At 41.7% G+C, this 11654-nt stretch overlaps 1 protein-coding gene across 1 annotated transcript in view; it reads left to right on the top strand.

Annotated features, from left to right (window-relative positions):
• Positions 1-28: 28 nt before the first annotated feature.
• FAM214A (family with sequence similarity 214, member A) overlaps positions 29-11654 on the top strand; it is a 49194-nt gene continuing 37568 nt past the window's right edge. Inside the window, exon 1 of the mRNA XM_009330971.1 lies at positions 29-128. Within this exon, the coding sequence (XP_009329246.1) occupies positions 113-128 (16 nt within the window). The 5' untranslated portion in view covers positions 29-112. The remainder of the gene's footprint in view (positions 129-11654) is intronic.

Raw genomic sequence — 11654 nt, 5'->3', positions numbered from 1 at the left:
ATTGTTTTTACGCACGAAAAACAATTAATATCGCTAGCTGGGGGCGGCGACAGCCGGTCTTCTCGGGGAGAGCGGCGGAGCGCTTCGGCTCCTTTCCGAGGAAACGGAGAAAATGAAGCCGGAACGAGGTAAACGTTTATCGAGATGTTTCTCTTTCGTTTGGTTTTGTTCCTAGGGTTAGAAGTAGCCCGGTTATTTCCTTTCGGCGTCACCGCTCTGTTTCCCTGTCCCCTTCCCCGTCCTCCTGGGGGATGGGAGAGAGTCCGGGTGCCGGGGTTCAGCTCGGGGAGCGCCGGCGGCACGGCGAAGGTTCCCTCCGGGGGTGGTCCCCGGCCCCGCGTCCTGCCTGCCCCCCCCCGGCTTCCCATTGTCTGGGCTGGGGGGGAGGCCGGCGAGCGCCGTAGCAAACTCGTTTTGCTCCGGGAACGCTGCAGTTCGTAATGGCTTGTTAGCACAGAACTGCAGCGCTGAGGCAGGAGGCGGGCAAAGGCAAACCGGGCATCGACAGACAAGGCCAGCACACGCACAGAAATGTCAAAACCTAGCCCAAAACCACCCTGAAAATAGCTGTAACTTCCGTCTGTGCTGTTTTATAACCTGACGGTGTTTTTTGCCCCAGTTATAACGGCGATATATCTTAACAGGCACGCTGAAATACTAATTTTTCACGGTCGTCTGGTTGCTATCTTATCTGGATTACTGGCATCTGGTTTTACAGAAAAATAAAGTCGACTGTCTATGTATATGTTTATAACACTTCAGCTCTCTTGCAGTATAGCAACAGCTGCTGATGCCCCTAGAGTTGAAAATATGTCATGACTTCTATTTTGATCCACATGAGCGGTGATTATTGATTCCTGTTAGTTAAAGCAAGATTATTTTTTTTTTAAAACAAATCTTGTGAGTGCTCATTGCAGAGTTCTGAGTGCTAATTAAGAAAAACCTCCCTTGCTGAGATATTTGGGTTTCTTAAAATTTTGATGATTCTATTGTTTACCTGGTTGCTTTCAGTTTTAAAAACACATTCTTTTTGTGTTATAATCACTTTGGTGTTTTGAGAAATGCTTTAGTATAGCTTAGATATCCGTGTATTAAATACTAACGCTTACATGACATACACGTCTTAATTAGGTTTGTTAATGACATGTTTGCTAATAGCGACACCGCATAAATGACCACTCTTAGGTGGATTGCTTGTATGTATGTGCTGTAAGGATTATACGGCGTGACGACAGTACAGAAATGATCGTAAACACATGCATAAATTAATGGGGTTTAAGTGCTAGGGATCTGAAATGGGCTTTTCTCTTTGCTTTCCTCCTTGTTTCTTAATTGCTCAAACCTTCACCTGATCGATTGCAGCAAGGCAGGTTGTTTTTAGAACCTCTTTAGATTTTCATACCAGACCTGGAGTTTGAAAACTATTTACTGTCAAGGTGAAATAAAATTTCAAAATAGCCAGGTAAAGCCTAAGTCAATATTTGCAGCTTTAAAATGTTCTGCTGTAGCAGTTCAAAACCTCTATATGACCTTTGTCTATTCTTTTCTTTAATTTTTAGGCAGAAAAAGTTAGAACGTTGGAAACATTTTTAGTTGCTGTATGATAAGTGATCAGATACCTTTTTTAACCAATCTGGTGTAGAGGGAACAAAATTTATAAAGCAAGCAAGTTTTTAGGTTGTTGGGTTGTTGTGTGGGGTTTGTGGTTTTTTTTTCCCCCCCTAAGCTGACAGTTAATAAATTGACATTCCTATCCATTGTAAAATGTCTATCACACACTGGGTGAAACCCTTCAGAAGTAATGTCTTGAAATTCTTTTAAGATAATTAACAAAAATCTTGAAATAAATCGTGGATCTTGCCAAACGTTGGAGAGTATCTCCAGCCATTTTAGTAAATACCTCTAGCTTAACTGTGTGCTAATGTAATAGAGCGATGCCATGCGCAAAGGGGGGTGTGAAAGTGCTGCCTAAATGCCACATGCAGCCCACAGAGACTCTTAGGAGGCACGAATCATGCAAATGTTTACATGTGCTGCTTTCTGCATAGCAGCTGCACCACAGGATACGAGCAGTCAAGTGTGCAGTCACCTGCTTCCAATCGTCGCAAATTAATAGCAAAGGACAGGAGAGAAGCAGACCACTCCGCTTGCCGCAGCCCTCACTCTTTTACAGACCCTCAAAATCCTGAGAAGACTGCAAATCCACACACCAAGTGAAACCTAAAGAAACAGACTTAAAAAAGGCTTGAACTGTTTTGGGATTTTTTCATTCTTGCAAATAATTATATCAGAATCCATTTGGAGCAGGCAGATGTAGTTCTTGAGGTTAGAAGTAAGCTTAAAGCTACACTTAATAAGATTGTAATGCCCAGGCATGTTGGGAGAAGGTATGGTTTAGCTTTTGTCATACTCCCAATAAGATTCTGGTTATCACCAGCAAAAATGGGTGGTGCAGGAGAAGAAAGGGGAGATCTAAATGTGCAACCACTTTTTTTAACAGTGGGAAATGTTATAGAATATTTTAATTTAAGAAGGTGAGGGGGATGAGCAGAAATGAAGAAAAAAGGGAAATTTGGCCCTAAGGTACTTACCTCCCTTTATAATAGGGAAAGTTTGACAATTACAGATATAAACGTGCGATATATGAGAGCAGTATGGAGGAGATGGAACGTGGAGTGTTGCATAGCAAATCCATGGAGCAGTTTTGCAAGCGAGAAAGAGAGGTTTGAAAGCACGGGTTAAAATGTGGGCTTATTCCTTTGCCATGGAAGGCACAGGGCATGACGTGTCCCGTGAGCATCGCTCAGGACTTGCCCGTCAGGTGGGGTGTCAGTGTGGAAGGGCAGTGGCTGCTCTAAGCACGCTCACATAACTACCTCTATACTGGGTCTAGAGAATGCAGTAACTGAAATACTGATGGCTGCTGCTTGGCTTTACCTTTCCTACGCTGCCATCCTTGAAGTGAAGTGTTGAAGCATCCTAAAATACAGTGGTCACGTTGCTTCAGCTGAGGCTTCACCACTGCCAGTGAGAATTTATCTCCCTTTCTTACATACAGTGTTTTTGGAGTGACGTTTGAGTTTTGTGGGTTTTTTTTCCTCTTTCTGCAATAACAACGTATCAGCTTACCTAGCTTTGATCCATGATATCATCACGATTTAGTTTCTGCAGTACAGCTGCCTAGACAGCTGCTTCACGTTGCATGTTTGGACCACTGTTTCCTTTCTCAAGTGCAGAGCTTTGCTCTTGCTTCTATTGAACTTCGTTCTAATGACTTCTGATCGCTTCACTGGTTTATTGAGTTTGGAAGACAGAACTAGGCTTCGTAGCAGAGTGCTTGCAAACTCTTCCAGTTCAGCTTTGCTCATAAACTGTATAAACACACTGTTTCACCATCGGAGTTAATGAAAACATTGCATAATGTCAGGGTGATAGCTTACTGCCAAACTCGGAAGTCTTGTTATGTACTCTTGGAGTACACTTGGTGCACAACTGGAAAAAATCTTGTGGTTTTGATGAATCTGCAGTATAGTCGTTTTTTACTGTGGGAATGTTACAAGACCTCAAAAGTCTTACTATAGTCTAAATAGCTCAGCTACTCCTTCCTCCTCCCTCCCCCTCACTGCATGAATGATCAGTTAAAGGAGGAAGACAGGCTTGTTTGTCTGTAAATGCATGCTGGCTGTTTTTTATCACCTTATTCTAGGCTCTTCTTACTTCTTTATTGCCTTGCTTTGTTTATTCCTCTGCCGTGTGTTCTCTGTGTAGAGACTATTCTGTTTTCACTTACAAATTAAGCAAAAAGCAGTAGTCTCTTACTTTCTGAAGCATTAATTCCCTCCTGGAGATTATCCTAATTTAAAGAGATGACTTTAAGAGAGGAACAATCGGTCTGAAGATTGCTTTTTCTCTTCTCCTTCCTTCTTTGCAAGTGAAACTCTGATGTGAGCCTCTGCGTCTGTTTGTAGTAACTGGGTTAAGAGACTTTCTTCCACCTTATTTAGTGGTTTGGTATGGAAAGAGCTAACTCTTTGGGTTCGACAGAAAGAAGTCTGTTTACTACCTCCTGGTGGAAACGTAGCGGGAGGATTTCTGGATGTATCTGCGAGGTAAGATGGAGGAGAAATTAATGAAGATGAACAGTTGATTGAATGCTTTTCTTCAAATTCTTATGAGGAAGGATGAGGGGGCATGGGATTGGGGGTAAGTGAGCTGAACCGGTTTGTTTAGGAGTTGTGGAGTTAGTTTTTAAGTTAGGAGATCTGGATAAGGTCCTTGTTTTTAAAAACAAGACTTAGTTTTATGCCCTGTATTAACTCCGTGAAAGATTTTGTGGAAAACTTTTTAGCAAAGATGACGTGTTACAGAGTATGCAGATCAGGAAGTGAAAATACCTATTGAAAAAGGATGAGTGGCATTTTAGTGTCCTGTATTGCACTCTGATACAGACACTTTAATTTGATAATATCACTTTAATTTGATAATATCTTCTCAGTGAAATGTCATGAAGCACTTAAACTTTTCCGTGGAAGAGCGATGTAGCCAGTAAACAAAGTAATAAACTGGAAATGAGGTGCTTCCTGCTTAGGGGAGCTGTCACTCCGAAAGCATTTGGGCAATGCTTCGGGCTTGGTTGCCACAGGTAAGCGCAGGCTGGGTGATCATGAGCTGGAGGTGACGCTGCTCCCTGGCCCAGGGATGCTGGCAAACGCGCTCCGCTGTGCAGGGGCACGTGCGAGAAGGTGCGTGTGGCGAGGGAGGCTAGCTCTGACGGGCAGGAAAGGGTGGGGGGGTGTCTGCTCTTCCTATGTGGATGCTTTCAAATAAAAACAGCTTATTCTTTAAAAGAAAGAAAAACTACAACTGTTCAGGATCAAAAACCAAAGAAACTGACAGGTGGTCAGGATATTACACGCAGATTCCATTTATAAGGCATGAAGCCATCTAGCCCTAATCTTTGGGGAGAGCAGATTTGTCCTGATAACACGTAATATATAGATGCAGTGGATGAGGATGAGTGAACAGGAATATAAGCCTTTTTTTTTTTTAATTGAGGGTAGAGTCTAGATTCTTTCAATACAGCTCTGTCCTTGCACCCAAGAAATGGGAATGTATGCTCTTTTATTAAATTTCTGCTACAAAAATTTAACTTAGAAGAATTCTTGGCTTTTAGGTGCTTAACTTACACACACACACACACACACACACACAAATCTAAGGATATTCATTTGTAGAATTGGGAAATCTTAAGTTTTGGTTTGAAATACCTGCTTATGTTAAAGTTTTCCTACCTGTTCTGCAACTCATACCTAGTGTTGACAGCGAGGCAAGTCCTCCCGTTGTAGAAGTAGCCCTTGGGTTGGAAGAGTGCTTTTATCCATGTTCAACAGTGAGAGTTCTTCGCTGCGTGCCTGTTCTTCAGAGAGAACAAACCACACACTAGTAACAGCTTAGCCATTTTCTTTTTGTTTGGTTGGAGTTGTCCATGCTAGCTGCCTTCAGAGGGGCTCTTGTTGCTAAAACAGATGCTTCTGGAGTGGCATTTAGGTGGATATTTTGGGGCTTGGGCTATATAACTGACCCTTCTGACCGCATTCTTTACTTGCTGAAGTGAGGAACTTTGGTGTGCCAGATCAGATCCCTGGGCTGAAGCATATTAGATTGGACTTAGTTATTAAGGGCAGTGTTGAAACTATTATTGGATTTGAGGTCTGCCAGCTTCTAAATGTTTTTAAAAATAAGCTAACATTTATAAATACAGATTCTCATGAGAGATGTGAGTTTGTTGCCAAATGAAATTCTGCTTATTAAAATTAGAAATACTCTGTGAAAACAGAGTAACTGATGGGAAGAAACCAGCTATATGACATTTGTTAAAAGAACTTGCTCTGTCTACTTCACTGTTTACAAAATGTTTCTTTGTTATTTTGACAAATGTCTACTAATAGCAGCTGTTAGATGGTGGTGAAATAGCCATAGCCTTTTATCCTATCAGCAACAAGTTTAGGGTAACAGTCGGGCAGTTACTAGCTGTTCAATAAGGTCTTGCAGTTTAACTGTAATTATAGCTATAATAAGTACTTTCTCCATTCTGGTGTGATACTTGGTAAACTGTGTTTTTTAGATTTTTGAAGGTGTCTCACATCATTGTCTTTCAAGGTGGTAGTAAATCGTTCAGTCTTTGCAGGTCGTTTGTATTTAATGTTTAGACAGAAGCCAGTTTTTAAGTTTAAATTGTTTTAGAAGTGCATGTACAATTGCATAGTTACCTTTGTACTACCAAGTACAAAAACTTCATGTATAAGTAGGCAATTAAGGATGTCTATAAACCTGGGTGAATGCAAATACAGAAGAGTGCCTCTTGGACTTGGGTAGGTAGTTGGACTTTGGAAGACTTCACATTCATTACATATTCCTTTTTCTGTTTGTCCGGTGCAGGGTGGGATGAATATAGCTATAAGCACACAGCCGAAGCCATGTGCGGTTATTCTTGATCTGCAGGCATAACATAAGATTGGAAGAGAAGTTTTTATAAAGGCTACTCGTAAACAGTATAAGTTTTATATACAACTCAATATACAACAGTATATTGAGTTGTAAGAGTCATGAAAATTCTCCAGCTGTTCTTAACAATTCAGTGTTATTCTGACCAAATAAAATGTTTATACTTAACTTGCTTGTATTAATATATTATTCTTCCTTGTTAAATGGGCCTGACTAGTTCTTTTCACTAGTGATTGTTGCATTACCTTTTTATGTTAGCTTTGGGACCAAAACTATTTAAAGTTGCGATCTGGGATGGTATTACTACATTATGTTGACTCAAAATGCAAAGGTGTAATGGGATAGTATGAGGACGTTCTCGGGGATAATTTGGAGAAGAGCTGTGTATGAATCAGTGGAGGCAGATGAACACATGGGGAAGGAAGCACTCCACATACGTGAAATACTAACGACGCTTCCATGGGTGTTCTGAATGGAAGAACCCTTATCGAGAATAAAGGCAAACAAAATAGTCTTACTGAGAAGTCTTCTGGACAACTTTGTTTCTTTAGGAGTGGTAAGAGGAGTTCTTCAGCTCCCCCCGTACACATTTATTTTGGTTTGACCATTTTTCGTTTTGTGGGAAGGCGTCCAATCTCTCTCTGTCCAGGTAGTTAGTATCCAGTAACCACAGGGCACTTACGCTTTTCTCTTAGCAGTGATCAATGCATTTCCCAAACCTATTGCTAAGTATGACTTTTTTGTTCCTAGGGAAAAAACAAGTTGGATTTTCTTCTGAGGTATAATAAAGAGAATGTGTCTGAAATAAGGAATCTCTGGTTGCACATGTGCCATGTCATCTGTTTTACATTGTGTATCCTGTGAAGTTAGTGAATTTTTTTTTCATTAAGATCCCTGGGAACCAGGTTGGTAAGTAAGTCTGTTTTAGACTGTGAACTTCTTTACTGAGACTACAAGCAGGTGACTGCTTATGCTAGTTTAACCTCTTAAGGCTGCTTTGCATGCAGGGATTCCTTTTGCCCACTGATGAGCCTTCAGGATTTCTAGGGCATGTTTCGCACTTCTCCGTGCTGCAATAAATTAAGCTTCTTTCTCAGGGTGCTGTGCAAGTATCATCTTGTCATTGGGTATAATGGGGGAGGGAAGGGCAGAGAGAGAACTTCAGCGAAGAGTTGAGGATGGCGAGTATTAGCCCGTATCCTCAGTACGGTCAGTTCCACGGTGGGAGGTGGTGGGGTGGTGGTGGTTTCTTCTGAGGGTCAGGGGAAGGAGAGGTGCAGGAAGAGCTGCTGTGGTCAGCACACTCTTTTTTCAGGGTGGTGGGACACCCTTCTCCCCTGACAGGTATTGTTCTCCTTGGTTCCCTGCCAGGGCGCTAGCCCAGCGATGTAAGTGAAACAAACTGGCTCGCTCGCGCTTTCAGCAAGTTTGGTAGAAAGCTTTGTCTGCAGACTTGGAGGGGCAGAGAGGGTGGTTAAGAGTAATATCTGAGGAAATATCTGTGATGACTAGTCACTGAAGGCATAACTTCTGTGTTAGTGGGATGAATTTTTGATACGTTGTGTTGATGATGAAAACACAAAGGTTTTCTGTAAAGTCACAAGTATCAGTGCATTTTCTTTGCACGTTAGCTCTGAATATTTACAACACAGCCTCAGTAAGACATCCTATTTACTTGCTCTCTTTTGGTACAGCTTTTTTAGTCAGGCTTTTAATTCTGATGAAGGAGTTGGGGGTAGGGGGGAAGAGAACAGATGCATCAGGAAGAGAAGAGCTTTAGTAAATATTGCAGTGACGTGGAGTAAAGGAGGAGGAGTTTCCTACCAGTGGGAGCTGAACAGGGACAAAATTGTCAAGATCAGTATGGACTGGGAATGCAGGGTTAGGGGAAAGGGATTAATACCAACACTCATGCTGCTCAAAGGTAAGTCCTTTTTTCTCTGCTGTATAATTCTTTAAACACGACTCTTCAAGCATATTTCCTATGCAAGGTTTCCCACTTCAGATGGCTTTTAATGAAAAGTGTGGCTTTGTTTTACTTTATTTTGAAGGGGAAACGGCTTCTTCCATTTGAAGCACATGCTATTCAAATGGCCGAAGAAATTTTCTTTACCATGGAGAAGCTGTGAGAAACGATCTATCTGGAGGACTAGAGTTGGAGGAGAGGGCTGGGTAACGACTGCTACCGTTAACTACACTAGTGGCAGCGCTCCCTATGTAGGATGACTGCTTACACCACGTTAGCGCAAGGAAGGTATGGAAGACCCCTTTTAGAAGTGTGCACGCTGTTAAAAAGTGAATGAGTAGGACCAAGTAGTCAGCTTATGGAGCTGAAACAGGAGGAATAGTTGATAATTCTAGAAAAATTTGAAGGTAAAGATCAGGAGATCAGTGTAAAACCGCTGGAATACACGTCTGCCTCATCTTGCATCGAGTAAGTTCGCTAAAATCGGTGTAACTGGCTATTATTGTACTGCCTTTGGATGTTTCCTACTGATAGTCTCGCTGATTTAACGAGTTTCTGTGAAAAAGTATTTTGGATATGTTAGAAAAGGTTAAGTGATGCTGCTTGATATGCATTGTATGTTCTCTCATCCTATCTTCATTTTGAGGATATATAATGGCCTTCAGTTTCATAAATGTTTTAGGACACTTTTTATAAGCTGGTTGTATTCATTCTCAGTTAAGCTTCTAGTATGAAATGTTAAGCAGCTTTATGATCCGCACTGATTTTGTTCTAAAATCATAGCGGAACTGTTAGCATCTGATGCTGTCAATTTTGCGTATAGTCTATAGCACACCCAGAAGTCTTTCTCACTCATGAAATTTAACTTTAATCGGAAAAAGGAAAGCTATACATAAGTTAAGACTGTGGATGGTATATCTTATCAGCTCTTTAACATGCATTGCAAGCATCAAGAACTGACCTCAGCTTTGTTCTGAGAAATTGAGCGTCTGAGGGGGAAGAAGGGGAATTGGGTTGTCTACATGAGTGCTTACTGGTTTTATATTCTGCAAATTAATAACGCAAACCAAAATGACTGTTTCAAGGAAGGGATGCATTGGTAGAAAAGTGCTTTCATTTTTCAGCTCGTCTCTACAGCTAGGCTGTGTAAACATAAGGTGCCATGAAGTCATTACGCTTCGCTCCTGAGGGGTCACGTGCACACCTCGCTTCTCCTGCACAAGGCAGGGCTGGAATCTGAACTGGAGTGTTTTTCTGAACTAGCTCATTACTAGACATCCTGTGCTTTGGCGTGGCCCTCCAAAGGCTGAAGTTGGGCGTCTTTGTGATGTAGGGATGATGCCAATTACGTCTACTGGCAAGTGCCGCTGAATTGATGCGTAGTTGACTTGACACTGAGATAACCACGCTTGGCTGGGATTTCCTGCTTTGTGAAATGCATAGGGCTGCTTATTCCTAAAGTTTGTGTTGGATAAAATCCATTCTTATCAAGACCTCATCTTTTTTTATTTTAATACGTGTTATCCTGTTTGTGGCAGAAGGTGAGTTAAAATACAGTCTCTTGCTTATTATTAATCATTTTGCACAGTATTAAAACTGCAAGGGTATTAGTAGTATTTCAAGCGCAGCTACTTTCTGATGGTGGAATGTGCAGCTTAGGGTAAAGTCCTATGTATATCTCTATGTGCTACTGTATTCTCTTATGCTCAGTCACACTAGCGATGTCCTGTTACCATATGTATCTTGTGCCTCTGCTGGAATTTGTGGAAGAACACAAGATCAAACCAATAAATGAGTAGCATGCTTCAAGGTGGGTTTTGCTTGGAATTTCTAATATTGTAAGTTCTAAATTTAGCATTTTGTTGGGCCAGATGCATCCATTTCTGGGGTGTTCTTCCACAAATATGCACAGAGCTCAGCTGTGTATATCTACGGCTGGCTTAGGGCAGTAAGCTTAAAAGCTGGAGTGTCAACATGCTGTCCTGCTTTCACTGTATTTGAGGAATATCAGGGGTGAAAAGGACCTTTGTGGTTACACTCCAGTAGCCTGATGTGGGAAGACTGTTCGGGAGCATTATGGTGGGTAGGTACGCCTGTCATCTAGAGGCAGCTGCTCCTCACTAAAACATTGTTAGTTGGCCTGTAAAAACAACTGGTGGCTCCTGAACACTGTCTTTGCTGGCCCCCATGGGTGTTGACTCAGGGTTGTTGCTTCTGCCTCCTGTTAGCAAAACTTTTAAACATGCTGTGTTTACCAATGTGATAAATATTCCTCTTATCCCTCCCGTTCCTCTCATAGATATTGAATAACTGTTTCATAGAAAATCATCTGAGTACTTTTTTTCAAAGGCTAGGTGGTTGCTCGATTAAGAAAGCTTGAAACTGCTTTTTCAGACAGCTATGTAAACTGCGGTGTTTTCATAGAAGTTAAATGTTCCATGAAAGAAAAATACTTGGAAAGCAAACTGAGATAAAATGTACAGGAAGCTTGAATGTCAGTGACTAATGAAATGGTATGTTTTGCGTATAACTCTCTGTAAGGCACTGTCTGTATCTACAATCTTCAAATGGGCCAACTGCTAAAAGGTATCCAGCCTTCCCCGGATAAAATGTCTACTTAAAAATCTGGTATAGGCTATGTTTTCTCGCAGCCACAGCTAAATGATACCGCTATATAAAATGTGAGCGGGGAAGGGTCGTTGTTCTGTGAAGTGAGTAGCGTGTTTTCCATGCTCTTGAACGGGTTAGTGAGTGCTACTGGATTTTGAGTGCGGTTGTGAAGTCTAGTTTGATCTGGACTTCTCATAGTTTCATGGCATCTAATTACAGAACAAGAGTTTTATTCTCGTTATGTGACGTGGTTAGGCTGAGAGTAAGACTATTTTTTTTGGTGCTGATTATGTTAATGTGGTGAATGTCATCTGACTTTAGTTCCTGTAAATAGGTAAGAAATTGTTTAACGTGGACAGCGTGTTGTTCAGACTGCTCCTAGAACAATACGTGCAGTTTTGAGACTACCCTCTTGAAACAACTTCACAAACTGGTCCCCAAAAGTGCCCTTTAGTGGGGCAGGGAGGGGGTCAGAAAAAAACACCCGAGTAAGGGAGCTCATCAGGTAGGTTTAAGAAGGACGGTAACGCGAGGAGGGCGAGGAATGGGATTTTCCTCCCCGCGGAGCATGCTG

This window comes from Pygoscelis adeliae, unplaced genomic scaffold (assembly GCF_000699105.1).
Source record: "Pygoscelis adeliae isolate BGI_AS28 unplaced genomic scaffold, ASM69910v1 Scaffold318, whole genome shotgun sequence".
Taxonomy (NCBI): domain Eukaryota; kingdom Metazoa; phylum Chordata; class Aves; order Sphenisciformes; family Spheniscidae; genus Pygoscelis; species Pygoscelis adeliae.
Note: the sequence above shows the minus strand (reverse complement) of the source record. Positions and strands in the feature narration are given on the sequence as shown.